Here is a 16020-nt window from a genome sequence, read left to right as displayed (position 1 = left end):
AGATCATTTATACTTAACCCAAACTTATCAAGTCCCGCACCCGAAAGCTTAAGTTTACCAAACCTACTCTAATCAAACAACCCTCTTGCAATCCATTCACGCTCAAGTTAGTCAAGCAATGCCGAATCAATCTACCTCTACTTCTCAAGCTCTTATGGATCAAATCACTCAAGATGCTCAAGTTTCAAGGTTCCAAGTCATGCGCAACTGAAGATTCAAGCCACTAGAATACTATGTCGCTCGTCCTATTCTATCTTTTTTAATCTGATTATTGCCTCGTATCAACTCTTTAATAAATTTTGGTTTAACGTTTATATGACTTATTGAAGTACTAAATTAAGATTTCTTATTGTTATGTCTCTCGAGTAAAGTTTAATACTATCGAAAGGATTGTTTTATAAAACTCCCCATTTTTAATAACCAAACTATGACTTTTGTCTATTTAAAAGATGTCTCACTTACAACCCTTTATCCCTAAAAAGACTTCTATTGAAATGATATTTCCAAACGTTTTGTAACTCAAACGATGGGACGAGTTATGTGAACCATCCGACGATCTAAATAATTATGGTCTGAAACATAATTATCGAAATCTTCGCATGGAAATCATGATGCATAAAATTGTGTGTCATAATATAAAATCGAAAGTAGTTGGGATAATGGTACAAATGTAAAGATGATAAGGACGTGGTGGATACGCCGCTGGTACATCCTATATATAAGTGTCCTTATCGGATTTTTGTTTGGAGTGTTGTTTTAAGTATTCAAAGTTTTGTATTATGATTTATTTGAAAAAATAAACATATATTTAAAATTTTCCTTTCCTCAAAATCTAATAGTGTTGTTATAGTATCCTTTAATTTCGGGACGAAATTCCCTAAAGTAGGGGAGACTGTAACAATTTGGATTTTTAATTATTATTTTAATAACCGTTACCCGACCCGTTTCATGTCCGAGAAATTTTATCAACGTTAAATATCGCTTTTATCGAGTAATTATTAATTTATTTTAGGAGCTTATCATATTTATTTATTAAATATAAATTTACTTTGAAAGATATACATTCTTAACCCTAAACTATACTTTAATCTATTTTTGTTTCCTCTCCCTATCTAGAGGGACTAAACCGCAAAATCTGGTATTTATAATATTATAACATATCTAAACCAATAACTCAAACCCTTTAACCCGTTTACCCGTATCCATTTAACAACCCGTGACCCGTTTTGTTAACTTGGACCTTAATTTTCGTCTCAAACTTGGTAATTGAATCTTGCAGATTGTTAAGCTTACCTTATGCGGCCTTACCGACACTTAGAATTAGGAAATTAGATCAATAATGATATGTATTTACATATTATAACGAATCGACTTAGCCCGTTTATGAATAACCCAGCTAATCATAACTATAACTCAATTAAATCTGTAGGCATCATCCTCTCCTCGTCGCTAACAACAACCCTATACTGAATTATGTTAATCACGTTGTTTTGATGCCTTTTCTCGGTTCGCTGTAACATCCCAAGTTTCATCGGTATTTAAATGATTTTGGGCTTAATTAAATTATAGAAAATAAATGTAATCATCTAAAGTATGAAGGGAATAAGTGTCATTAGATTAAAAGTTAAACATGAAACCATACCCTCTCCCTATAAATTTAGCCACCATCTTATTATAACCATCTTAGCCTCCAAATTCCTTCCTTACCAAAATTCCCGTTTTTGAGAAAACAACCCATAAAGACATGGCGATTCCTAGAGATCTAAACGTCAGACCGATCTTAATTTTTAACTGAGTGTTCATGGCATATAAATAAAGATTCCCACATATCAAATCTTCGATCAAAGGTCAAAATATTGGAATTTTGCTAGTGGATAAGTGACTTGCTAGTGATCCAAACGACGTAAAAATGTGCATAGGGGGTGGTGGTGCGTATTATAGTGAAAGTTAAATGGTTTACATGCAATTTAAAGTAACACTTACCAATACAATACCATTCACTCTCTTCAAGCATTTGCTTCGTGTTGCTTTACCTTTCTCTCTCTAATGGTTACATTATTAAATACGCCGGCAGCCGCCGTACTTGTTACAACACTTGTCATCACATACTCCATTCCCGCCGCCACTTCTATCGCCAATGAAGCATACCCATCATCTCCATTTATACCCACCGTAACACCCTGCGACTTACCCCAGGGAACCGGTACTCTCTCCCCAACTCCAACTCGCAAAGAGGTGTATGACGATGGTCATATATTCGACATAAGTCACCGGTATCATCCTGACATGCCGTCGTGGGGATCGGAAGACGGGCTCGGGCAGTTTCTTTCGCTTCCGGGCAGCATGAAGAACGGGTCACTGGCTAATAATTCCGAGATGAAGATGCCCACGCATACTGGGACCCACGTGGATGCTCCTGGCCATGTCTTTGATCATTACTTTGATGCCGGGTTTGATGTTGACACGCTTGATCTTCATGTGCTTAATGGTGCGTATTACCTGTTTGATGTAATGCCTCAGTGGAAGATTAATCTGTTGTTGGTTGATTATTTAACTTGAAATTACTTCCAAGTAGCCGTGAACAAAATGCCTTAACCCCAAATGCGATTAAACCCAACCTCAATCTGAATAAGCTAATTAGGTCCGGGTTAAAAAGTGTTAATTGGGTTAATCGGGTAAAAAACAAGAAAAGAATATTAAGCTGACTCGATTAACCCAAAACCTGTTTGGGTTGACCCGATTAACACCCCAAGTACCAAATATCTTTTTGGTAATGCTAACTTTTACTACATACAAAGCAAAATCTGTTTGGAATTTATAGTCAAAAAGAGTAATGGTTAATGAGTGTTAGCGTGTAACCTGTTAGATTATATGCCTGAATGAAAGTTCTGATCTTTTGTTAGTTTGTAGCTTAAAATAGCTCTGAGTGCCAAATATCTTTTTAGCAAGATTTTACAATAAAAAGATGTAATAATTATGGAGTAACTTATTTGGTAGAATTCCAGATCAAGATAAACTTCTTTTGGACCTAAAAAGTTCATATCTTTTTAACATTTTCTTCACTTATTCTGTTTCTAGTGTGTTTTGTCCTTGTGTCAAGCTAAAGATAACATCACTTGACAAGTATGCCATGTGTGCTAGGTGGAATAAGGATGGCAACGTGTCATTTGACTTATAGGGAGGGGGGTTGTTTGAAAATTAATGTGTTAAAGAGATAATGCAAGCAGGATAGTGAAATATGAGTGTTTTCTAACCACAGCTGAACTCTAACTTATTTATGCTTCTAAAATACTATTAGCAAACTATTTAGCTTAATGAAGATGTTTTCAAGAAAGATGAGTTCTCAGTTTATATATCTTTTCCTTTTTCTATCTTTTATGATTGTTTCATCACATAATGGCGCATACCCGTCTCTATATGATCAGAGTTCTTGTGGAAACAGCGAGTTGATTCCTCCAAGGAGGGAAGTTTATGGAAATGGGAAAATTTTTGATATTACGCATAGGATCACTCCGGGAACACCTTCAGGGGTTTCTGATGATGGGGTTGGGGACGAGTACCTTCAACTCCTTGAAAGCATGAAAAACGGGTCGGATTATAACTTCTCGTTTATAAAGTTAGCGGCTCATGCGGGCACGCATGTTGATGCACCTGGACATATGTACCAAAACTACTATGAAGCGGGCTTAGATATTGATAGTCTTGATTTAGAAGTACTTAATGGTATTAGATTATTATTTGTTATGTTTGAAGGTTATATGCTTGATCACAACATGGGTTTGAAATTCTTGTATAAGAGTTGTGTGACTAACTAATTAACAAGATTTAGAGATTCGCTAACTTATATAAACTTTTGCTATAAATAGTGTCGTTTCTTACTGCAGGCCCAGCATTATTAGTTGATGTTCCAAGAGACAAGAACATAACAGGTACTGTCATTAACTGCTTATGTGCACTGTTGTTACATATGAACTGCTTCTGTGTACTTCTGTTACCTATGAACTGCTTATGTGGTAGCTGGACAATATAATCAAAGAACACATATCTTATAATCCTTTAAATTCGGAATAAATGGCTGTTTACTGCTTGCATGTTTGAGTTATGTTCACATGATGTGTGTTTTCTAGCTTCAGTGAGTTAATCTTGGTTGCTTAATAAATTATTTCAGCTGAAGTTATGAAGTCCTTGAATATTCCCAAGGGAGTAAAGCGTGTTCTTTTCAGAACATTAAACACTGATAGGTAACCAACGTCATAACTTTTTTGGGCTGCTATTAATTTAAAAAAATATTTACGTTTCGTTTTTCGAGTCATTACTTGCAGACGGCTGATGTGGAAAAAGGCATTCGACACTAGCTATGTGGGATTTATGAAAGATGGAGCCCAGTGGCTGAAGGACAACACTGACATCCAACTTGTTGGTAAGACTCACTTTCAAAACCATAAAATGTTACCAGAGAACATTTGTTTTTTTTTTTCTGAAATTTCTAATATACCCTTAATTTGGTTATTCGTAACATAAATACATAACGAGTCATTTGGTCTCGTTTTGTAGGAATTGATTACTTGTCAGTTGCTGCATATGATGATCTTATTCCTTCTCATCTCGTCTTACTAGAAAACAGGGTAAGACGTATAATCTTAACATACTTAATTTGTGTGAAGTAGTTAACACGGATATTAAATATGAGTGGTCTCAGGAGATCATTCTTGTGGAAGGTCTGAAACTTGAAGATATTGAAGCAGGGATATATAATGTGCATTGCTTACCGTTAAGGTTATTAGGTGCAGAGGGATCTCCCATAAGATGCATCCTTATCAAGTAATATTAGTTGGAGCTTGCAGTTCATAAATAAGCTTATCGTTTTCTGAACTGTGTTGTTATGCCTCGTTAGTTTGTAAATTAACTGTTGTTTTGCAAACATACTAAATGGATATAACGGTCTGATGGTAAGAGCAGTTCCGGGAAACTTATGCTAATCACAGAAAGTCGCATTACTGATAGTGGATGTCTAAATGTGTACATATTACATAAGGAGATTTAGTTCAATTTTGAAGCTTCTCAATAAATAAACAGGGGAAGCAGCAAGCATAGAACAGAATCACATCACACGTACAATAAAGTTGCATTGCTATTATAGTTTTTTTTTAGTGATCACATAAAGCAAAATGAGAGTGCAGAGAAAGACTTGTTTCAAGGAAATAAGATTCAAAAGATACCTCCTCTCAATTAGATAAAAGAAAACAAATTATGTGCAGACAATTAATTTGTATCCGTTATAAGAGAAAGAAAGAGACTATATGGGTCTAAACTCAATACCGTCAATAGTAAGCCGGCTAATCTTTTTGGTGGTGGTACCACAACTGGTCAAATGAAGATTCATACAAATTTTTTTCCGTGGCAGTAGCAGTTTGAAACTCCCAAATTTGTACTTCCATCCAACCATCATTTCTTAGTTGTGGAATGCCTTTTATCTTCGTCCTATTGAGCGGGTTGTGAGTGTTTTGATCAGCCTTTGACCTAATAACAGGGGTTTGAGGACTTACTAAATAGATATACAAATAACTATTATGTCCTAAACCCCGATATGTTTTGTCCTTCACTTTCATAGGAGCATTAAATCCCGATTGGTCTTTTGGTAATTTGTAGACAAGGTAACTTGCATATGTTGTTTTAGATGATACCAGTTCAGACTGGATGTCGTTGACAATCTTAATACACCAGCAGTCACAATGTAGGGCTCTTCCAAATCTGGAAAATCATAAAAAAAAACATCTTACATGTAATGATTTTCATATGGTGGACATATATAGGAAAGATGGTTATTTCTACAAGAAAATTGGCGGGAATAGATAAAAGAACCTTGATTCAGGATAACACTTCGTATTGTCTCCTGCCCATATGCCAGCTGCTGTTGCTGATGACATATGACATTTCCTTCCATATTTGTCAAGATAAAACCACTATCAAACATTAATATAAACATGTAGTTAGTACTTGTTTACTAAAGCCTCCCTGCTTTTGAACATTTTCATAGGCTCCACAACTACTACATATGAGAAAGCATAAAGGACTTACAATGCTTCTTTTCTTGTCATCATTTATTATGAACCCATTGCTCATAATTGAGTACGCTTCCACCTTGGTTGTCCTTTGCAAGTTATCTGTTGACCATTTCATTATGTCTTCATAATCAGTTGGCAATTTTTCTTCCCAATTTGCATCCGAAACTGAATCTGATACAGGTTGCTTCTCATCCACCTGTAGAAGAGCAATGAGCATAACCATATTAATTACCACTTAGATTTACGTTAATACGGTTTGGGTTTTGTTAAATGTTATTGTAGCTGATCACCTATTTTTTAAGAAAATTAAAAGGATATTAATTAACTAATGATGTACATGTACGTTAATAAACTTTTATTTGTAATCTTACCTTTTCCAAGGGCCGAAATTCGATGCCTTCTACTTCAATGAAAGTTTCAAAATCGAAGTTCTCAAACAGAATTTGAAGATCAACGATTCGGTTGTCACTAGTAAACTGATACAATTCACACATCCACCATCCGTCTTCTCGTTCATATGCAAGGTGTGAAACTGAAAAATCTGTCTCTCCATGTAATTTGTATTTGAGGGGCAAAAGTTGACAATTTCTCACCTCAGTGTAGCTTGAGTCTCCAAATCTAAACACAAGGTTCACCATGTATGTAATTCCACGTGACAAGAACTGAGCTTTTACACGTGTTTTGAATGTCTCATCCCATATATTGAAGGTGCCTTTAGGAAATCTGAAAGAATGTTATACTTTATACATACCAAATATTCTCAAAAGCTAGCTACAAACAGGAGAACTCACCTTGACTTTTCTTCAGTCAAGGATCTCCTCTTCAATTCTAAACTTAAACATTCTACAATAGACATCATCTCACAGTGTTCTCCCTTCTTGTTTATAGAGAACCACTATACGCCCGTAAAACAACTTTAAGTTAGTTCATGTGTGTTATAATTATAACATTTCTTTTTAATCAATCTTGCGTTGATCAAATTACTAATACGCTTTACTTATTTGAACATATACAAGTTCAAGAACTCAGGTGTACATATTCTGTAATATACACACAGTAGCTATTTACCGTGTTGCCCCCATTAAGGAGGACCCCTTTGGATAGAAGCTTCATCAATTCAATTTCGGATCTGTAGTTCACAGGAGGTTCTGCACTCTTTAATATCTTTTTGTAGTAAGAACGTTGTTTGCTCCATTCACCTTTAAATTCATGATTTTCCAGTAATTCTTGACTTTCAAGTGCACTCTCAAGTTCTTCCACAACCTCAGCCATCTCTGGCCTGTGTTCACGAGATTCGTTTAAACATCGATACGCAATATCTGAAAATATCGCTAAAGCACTCGGCTCCAATGGTTGAATGGTTCGATATTTAAAAATGATATCATTTAACTTCTTCTCTTCATAGCTTTTAATCCACGTGGGCACTAAACTCTGAAGACGACCATCGCTATATGCACAGCACAATCTCCCACATAAAACTTCAAACAAGACCACACCAAAAGAGTATACATCTGACTCTTTCGTTAGAGTGTTTGTCATATGATATACTGATCAATGTACCCATGGGTGCCTGCTACTGAGGTGATAACAGTCGATTTCTGCTCATTAGCAGGGCCCATTATTGAGAACCCGAAGTCAGCAATTTTAGCGTACCACCGGTCATCAAGTAGGATGTTGCCACCTTTTACATCACAGTGGATGAGTCTCTGGTGTGTCCCCCTTGGATCATGAAGGTGTCTTAGTCCCTTTGCGGCACCAAGGCATATATTAAGACGTTGTGACCATGTCAGATCACGGGAATCTAAATGTGTGTCAAGGCTTCCATGAGATGCAAGCTCGTACACAAGGAGCATCTCACTCCCTTCATAACATAATCCCAGAAGAGAGATAAGATTTTCATGCTTGTAACGGGAAAGCGTATCAATCTCTTTCAAAAACTCAGCTTCTCCTTGTCCATGCTTACCATCTAGACGCTTAATAGCGACCATGCTTCGCCTCTCGGAATGAGACACTTCTCCTTTATAAAACTCTCCCAAAACCACCATATCCAATAAGGTTCTTCTCATCATCAAAGTTGTTGGTGGCTGATGTTATAATTTCCAGTTGGATCTTAAGATGTTGAAACTTGTGCAAGTACGCATCCATATTTGTGGTTCCAAGCAATTGCGTGTGCACAACTTGACTGGAGATGGTTAAGAATAAAGTATACACAGGTTAATTGGGTGTGAAAACAACGCCCTTTAACAGGATTAGTTAAGACAAGAAATTAGTGTTATATATAATTATAATATTAAAATTTAGAACCACGACAATACGATGCCGGCACTATAAAAAAATGTTATGATTATTAAGCCTCTTTGGTTTTCCCAAATTCAGCCTACCAACGTTTAAACCAAGTTTAGTGGAGCGAGTTTGTTAATGAAAGATATCGTCATGTCACTTCGAGAGACACTAACTGAATCATAAATTATGCGTAACGGTTTTACCAATACAGCAACAACCATACTTAGTAAATCCCACAAATAGTTAAAGCTATCAATAGGGTACTAGGGAGGGTGAGATCTAGACAAACATTTACTCTATCCTTAGGGATAGAGAGACTGCTTTCAGCGAGACCCTCGGCTCCAAAGCAAACAACATAACAGTAAAACAAGTAGACTACAAAGTAGGATTTTAAGAATGTGTAATAGTTATTGCAAAAAAAATAATAAGAAATATATAAGTAAAAAAAATAAAAACAAACAAACAAATAAATAAAAGATTCATAAGAATAAAAATAAAAATAAATAAATAAAACATAAATAAATAAAAATAGATAATAATAATAATAATAATAATAATAATGAACTAAGTACGTTAAGTTACAACCATAGGACATAATTCTAACAAAAAAAAACTATATCGAACTCCTAAAAGTCTTTACCCTTAATTTAGTGTCTCCAAAAAGTTCTATCATCAACCATATCCTCGAAGAGGTGTAGGTTATCAAATCATGCCTAATAGTCTCTTCCCAAGTCAATTTAATCTGGGTCTACCTCTACTCCACCTCCCCTCTATAGTAACGCTTTCTAGTGATCTAATAGGATTGATCGCTTGTCTTCTCTTTACGTGCCCAAACCATCTTAATCTTCCTTCCCTTAACTTATATGCTATACTAGTTACCCCTAATCTTTCTCGGAAAACGTCATTTTTTATTCGGTCAGACCGTGTATTCCCACACATCCACCTCAGCATTCTCATCTCCCTATCTCCATTTTACGTGAGTGTGCCGTCTTGATGGCCAACAATTTGTTCCATACAACATCGCCGATCTAATGGCAACCCTATAAAGTTTCCCCTTTAATTTAGTTGGAACCTCCTGTCGCATAAAACTCTTGTAGCTGCTCTCCATCTTCCCGTGGACATCCTCCTCATCATTTGTCCCACTAAAGAGACAGTGAAGATACTCAGCTTTTGAGCGACTAATTTTTAAACCCTTCGTCTCTAAGGCTGCTCGTCACTCCTCTAGCCTCATGTTCAGATCATGTTTACTCACAGCAACTAGCACAATGTCGTCTGCAAAAATCATGCACCACGGGATTGTCCCTTGGATTGACTTTGACAATTCATCTAGAACTACTACGAAAAGAAATGGGTTCAGTGGCGAACCCTGATGGAGACCTATCTCCATGGGGAATGAGGCGGTATCACCCATAGGCGCATGCATGCTTGTTTTAGTCCTAGCATACATATCACGAACTATGTCCACATATTTCCCTGGTATGCCTCTACTCTCAAAGCTATCCTAAATCAGTCTACGTGGCACAGTATCGTATGCTTTCTCCGGGTCAATGAACACCATATGCAGATCTCTCATTTTATCCCTATATTTTTCTATCAGTTTCCTTAGTAAATGGATTGCCTATGTAGTAGACCGCCCGACATGAATTCAAACTAGTTCACCGTGACCTGAGTTTCCCGTCTAATTCTAGCCTCAATAACCCTTTCCCCGAGTTTCATAGTATGACTTAGAAACGTAATTCCTCTGTAGTTCCCACAGCATTGGGCATCTCCTTTGTTTTTATAGACGGGACTATTACACTACTCCTCCACTCATCAGGCATCTTACTGGTTTTGAAGATGGTATTGAAAAAATTAGTTAACCACAAGACTCCTTCCTCTACCAGACACCTCCACAAATCTATCGGTATGTTATCTGGGCCAACCGCCTTTGCCCTTTCCATCTTCCTTATTGCACATCTCACCTCTTCCTGTGTGATACGTCTACAGTAACAATTATTCCTTTGTTGCCTTGGCATAGTCATGTTTTCGTTATTGTCTTGGTAGGCCCTCCCGTTGTTGAAAAGGCCATGGAAGTAGGTTTTCCATCTTAACTTGATGTCCTGCTCCTTGACTAATACTCGCCCATCCTCCCTTTTAATGAACTTCACGACCTCTAGATCCTGCTTCTTACGCTCCCTAAATTTAGCAATTTTGAACATATGATGTTCCCCTCCTTTGTTTCTAGTCGCTCATACATCCTTTTATAAGCTATGTTCTTTGCTTCTGACACTACCTTTTTTGCCTCTCTCTTTGTGTTCTGATAATTCTCCCTCAAACTCAATTGAGCTACATCGTCTGTGCACCTCATAAGCTTTCTAAAACTTTCTATTTTTATCCCTTATCTTGTCTTGCACAACCTTATTCCACCATCAGGACTCCATATGTCAATTTATCTTTCTTGTTGTGCCCCCAAGAGTCTCCTTCGCTGCTTATGTAATCTTTGTCGCCATAGCTTCCCACATCCTATTCGAATCCCCATATAATCCAACTATGGTAGGGAGGATCACTTTAACCCTAAAAATTGGTAGTTTGTCATCCTAAAAATTTCCCCAACAAATCCTCGGTCATTTTTCCTCTCCCTTCCGGTCAGCTTGTTTCTCATCTCTATATCTACCATTAACAATCGATGTTGTGTCCCTATTGTCTCCCCTGGTTGAGCCTCATAGTCCTTCCAACGACGTCAATCTCGTTGTTTCCCGCTACTGAAAGTAATCAAATGTGATTCCCTCTTCTTAAAGAAAGAGCTTAAGATACCCAAATCGTGAGCAACCGCAAAGTCTAAGAGGTCTTTGTTGGTCTCATTTCTAGCACCAAAGCCAAAATCCCTATGTACGGCGTAAAAGACATCACTCTCCCACCCAATTTGTCCCTTAAAATCGCCTCCTATACAGATGTCTCGTTCCTAGGATATGCCCCTCACAACTGCGTCTAGACAATCCCAAAACTCTCTCTTTTCCTGATCCTCTAGTCCTATATGTGGTGCGTAAGCGCAAACCACAACAATTACTTCTTCACCTAGCACTAACCTAAGCACCGTAATCCTATTGGCATGCCTTATCACCTCTATCACATTAGAGTGTAATTCTTTAGCCATTAAAAAACCCACCCCATTTCTAATCCCATCAGATCCGGATTAAAAAATAATAATAATAATAATAATAATAATAATAATAATAATAATAATAATAATAATAATAATAATAATAATAAGGCATGAATCTGAGTAGTGAGCTGATGGTGGACATAATGCTCAACATTGCCTAACGTCTGTCACTAGATTAGCACCTCACCCAATCACTCATTCACGAACTCCTTCCTTATATTTTTTGTTTTGTTGAAAGAGCAAGGGAAAAAAATGATAAATATTCTTGAAAGACATAGGAAAAAACAAAAAGGCTAATTGCTTTAAACATGCATAATACGGAATTAATAGTGTTTTGTCTATATGTTTGTGAGTTTTTTTTAATTAAGAAAGAGAAGTTGAAATCAAAGAAAGAGAACAAAGTAATAAACTACTTTTACTCATGCCGGTTTTGGGCATGTGTAGGCTGTGCAGCCGCACATGGCCCAAAACTGAAAGGGGTCCATATTAATTTTAACCAGTAGCCACTAGTAGAGATGAATAAATCAGGATTTTCAAATACCCAGTTCTCGGTATGAGTTGGATTCGGGCATGACCGGATATTAGAAAATCGGATATTGGCAATATCCTGATTGGGTTCGGGCACGTGTATTGCCTCTAAAAACCATACCATATGTACCGAGTTCGGGTCGGGTATAGAACCGGGTATTCTAAAACCGCGTATTTGGATACCGTATTTCCGAGTATTGAAAAAACCCTAATTTTGGTTTTTTAGGTTTTTTTTCCAATTATTTTTCAGGTATAGATTGGATTTTTTAAGGGTTTGCACTTTTAGGGGTATTTTTCGGGTATAGATCGGGTATTTGAAAAAACCGGTTTCGGGTATTAGAAAAACGCAGTTCTGGGTATGGAACCGGTTTCGGTTTTCGGGTATTACCGGGTGCAATCGGGTCCGGTTCGGGTACGATGTTTGGTGAAATGCATACTCTATCCGTACCCTATGGGTAAGGGTCGGGTACGGATTCGAGTATTAAATCCCTGGGTATAAAAAAACCGATTCCTTTTTTTCCAGGTCCGGGTTTGGGTTGGTTTTTTTTTCACCTCTAGCCATAGCATCGGGTCCAGCAGTCTAGCATTTAACCAACATTGCCTGGCCCAAATATAAAATCTCAGGCCCAAACAAATTAAAACAAATAAGAGTTTAAGACATTAAATGGACATTTTATCAACCTTTTTTTAAGGTTTTGACATAGGGATGAGATCGGTATTATGTCGATACCGCATTTGAAGAAGAATAGGAACCGAATACCGTATCTCATACATCGGTTCTGTACCGACATGCTATCGGTATTGATACTGGTATTTCGGTATTTCGGTAATTTACCGCTTAGATACCGATTTAGCATTTTTGTAATTTTTTTTAGCATTTAACTAGTCCAAAGTATGTTTTTATTTTTTTTTACCTACACAAAAAAAAAGGTTTTTAGTTGATTCTATGTTAGAAATAACTTCAAATTATTATATATCATTGATTATCATTAATACACTCAACTTTTTAAACCTGTTTTTAGTTGATTCTATGTTAGAAATAACATCAAATTATTATATATCATTGATTATCATTAAAAAATTACGACTCATAAGTAAATAATGGTTTTAAGTAATTCATAGTTTCATACCACTAACTTCAGATTGTTTTTTGATGGATGAAATATAGATTGCTTAAAATTCGTATAAAATAGGTAAGCATAGTTAGTGATATTTTCAAAAGTTGAAAAAGAATCTCTTAAAAAATATCTAGATTTATCTTATATAATTCCGGTACCAATACCGATTTTTACCACAAAGTACCGGTACCTATACCTTTTTTTACCGAATCTAAGAAAAAGGAATGCGATACCGGTACCGTTTACGATCGGTCGGTAGGTATTGGTACGGTACCGGTATGGTAGCGGTAAGGTTTCGGTATTCGGGAAAAAAAGCTCATCCCTATTTTGACATATCCATGAAGTGTTCGATGAAATGCATCACTGGTTTGTTTATCCTTTCTATTTTATTTTCATAAACTAACATTAAGTTATCGTTTATGAAGGTATTTGTCTTTCGCATTGAAATCTGGACATTTTTGCATCTTGTTTAACTATTTGAAGAAGCATGTTTTTTCTATTTACATTTATGCTCTTTGTTTAATTATTAAGTTTGTAATTGTTTGTGAATAGTCAAAAAAAAAATAAAACAGGTTTAGTTTAAAGTAAATATGTTTTATTTGATATTGAAACTGTTTTTTTTTATCATACTGAGTTATAATCTTTTAAAATTGAAGCAAATTTTAATTACAAGTTAGAGCAGTGAAATTATTTGATTAGGTTTATTCGTTTATAAAATATATTTGATTATTTGAAATTTTGCTTGAATATTTTATATGTTTTATTATTGATTATGTAAGGCCCCGGTCCCCGTGTGTACCATCCCAATTTTCCGTTCGGTTAATAATAATAATAATAATCAATCAATCAATCAATCATACCCAGTAAAATCCCACCGACAGCAAAGCTATAAGTAGGGTCTGGGAAGGGTGGGATGTAGGCACACCGTACCTTTATCCAAATGAATAAAGAGGTGGCTTCCAGAGAGACCCTCGGCTCTAAGTACATGTGTATGAAGCAAAATAAAGGAAATCAAAGTTTAACAGCTATATAAAAACTACTGCTAATTATAATAATATTAATAATAAGATCACAGTTTAACAGCTATATAAAAGCTAATAATAATTATAATAATAATAATAATATATGTAAGGGAAATACCATTATGATGATAATAATAATAATAATAATAATAATAATAATAATAATAAAATATGATTGGATAAGTAGGCTTTTAGATGAAATTAATTATGGACTAAAAGGGAAAGATGGGCCTTAGGTCTATGGGCTTGAGGGAGTATAAATACCCCTTAAACCCTAATCATTTCCAATTTTATCCAAGATCTACACCATAGCCTACACCTTGAAAAACACACACAAACACCATCCTATACCCCGAGCTAAGATTCGAAGGTGGAAACCCGAACCCGTTGGTGCTAGATCGTCGTGAAGAACCAAAACAACATCAAGGCTTAACCGTGTTCGTAGTTTGACTCGTTTAAGGTGCGTATATAATTAGGAATCGTTCATTTAGGTTCGGATTCATTTAGACCATCTTAGATCTATATACTTATGATAAAAACGAACCAAACGTGATGATTCTTGCTGAAAACCATTACTATTGATAGGTTAATTTCTAGCCTAAAGAACCCGTATATATATGTTTAAATCGCACCCTATAAACACGACTGTTTGAACGATTAAATGGTTAGGGTTTGTAGGCGCTGGGTAGACGAATCCATTGATACCTAAATCGTGTTATTTCATCGCGAAATGAGGGTTTAATTGCAGATTCGATGAAGGTTGACTGCGTATGTTCTTGATGATTTTGACTTTGACCCTATAGTCAACGATCTGGATAAGAACTGTTGGTAGTTCGTTATGGATGATCAATTCATTACGCGTACATAACGAATGGGACTCATTTTTGTAAATGGATAACGAATCTATCCATTCGTTATACTAAGATAACGAACTAGACAACGAACCAGAATCACGAATCATCTAGGAAACCAGATAACGAATCAGGTGATTCGTTACTCGTCAATTCATTACGAATAAGGTAACGAATCAGGGCATGTTCAGATAACGGATTGGAATGACGAATCAGATGATGATAAGATAACGAATTAGCCTATGCTCAGACAACGAATCGGATAGCGAATCAGGCTTAATTCGTTATAAGGAAGGAGTTAACGAATTAGAAAATAATTTAAAATCCCAATGGAAAATGTGATAAGACAGTTAATAGAAATAAATTTTTTCCAAGCTGACCTGGCAGCTCGACCCCAGCCAGGGGCTCTGCCCTTGAACCCTCTAGGGGCTGTCACCCCTAGAACCCCGCTGCCAGGGGCATTGCCTCCGGAACCTCGTTCGTTGTGGGTTATAATTAGACTAGAAATATGATATGGGTAGTGATAGTTAATCGTTACGTGTAATTGTTATACAGTTAGACGTACACATCTCACGGAAGGAGTAACCATCAACGGTGAACGTAACCTAGTTCAGGTGAGTTTCTAGCCCCATTCCTTGTTATGTTTTTGGGGCTGTGTGCATACCTGATGTGATAGTTAATACACTTATCTTAGATGATAAGTGTATGCCATGTATGATATATGTGATAGATACAAATAATTGCTTGTCGATACGTGAACGATCTTTGGATATTGCACGTACTGTCAAATTATAAATAAAGATATGAATATTGTATGTAATGTAAGGGTGATTGCTTGTCGATACGTGAACTATCTTCGGATATTGCATGTATTGCCAAGAATAGAGATTGTCTCCTTATATGGATATTAAATAATAAATTATGTATAAAGTTCCATCTATGGATAATATATAGAGTGTTCCTTTAATTGAAAGCTAATAGAGAGCATAGTGTTCCTTTAATGGAAAGCAT

General features: G+C 36.1%; 1 protein-coding gene across 1 annotated transcript; it reads left to right on the top strand.

Moving 5' to 3' along the window:
- The first annotated feature begins 3244 nt into the window (after positions 1-3244).
- Positions 3245-5006, top strand: LOC143616111 (cyclase-like protein 2). The gene is made up of 6 exons (XM_077089062.1): positions 3245-3723; positions 3885-3929; positions 4169-4241; positions 4323-4420; positions 4555-4625; positions 4700-5006. The coding sequence occupies exons 1-6, from the start codon at positions 3315-3317 to the stop codon at positions 4823-4825; spliced, it is 822 nt and encodes a 273-aa protein (XP_076945177.1). The 5' UTR covers positions 3245-3314; the 3' UTR covers positions 4826-5006.
- Positions 5007-16020: the final 11014 nt, after the last annotated feature.

This window comes from Bidens hawaiensis, unplaced genomic scaffold (assembly GCF_021521415.1).
Source record: "Bidens hawaiensis isolate Kalapana, Puna unplaced genomic scaffold, B.hawaiensis_p1.1 tig00000237_1, whole genome shotgun sequence".
NCBI classification, from domain to species: Eukaryota; Viridiplantae; Streptophyta; class Magnoliopsida; order Asterales; family Asteraceae; genus Bidens; species Bidens hawaiensis.
Note: the sequence above shows the minus strand (reverse complement) of the source record. Positions and strands in the feature narration are given on the sequence as shown.

What these genes read in the sequence shown, in the direction of transcription:
- LOC143616111 (XM_077089062.1), top strand. Translation starts at nt 3,315, where the DNA reads ATGAAGATGTTTTCAAGAAAGATGAGTTCTCAGTTTATATATCTTTTC. An exon ending in AAGAGACAAGAACATAACAG is followed by an intron (nt 3,930 to 4,168) that starts GTACTGTCATTA and finishes AAATTATTTCAG; the next exon opens with CTGAAGTTATGAAGTCCTTG. An exon ending in TCGTCTTACTAGAAAACAGG is followed by an intron (nt 4,626 to 4,699) that starts GTAAGACGTATA and finishes GAGTGGTCTCAG; the next exon opens with GAGATCATTCTTGTGGAAGG.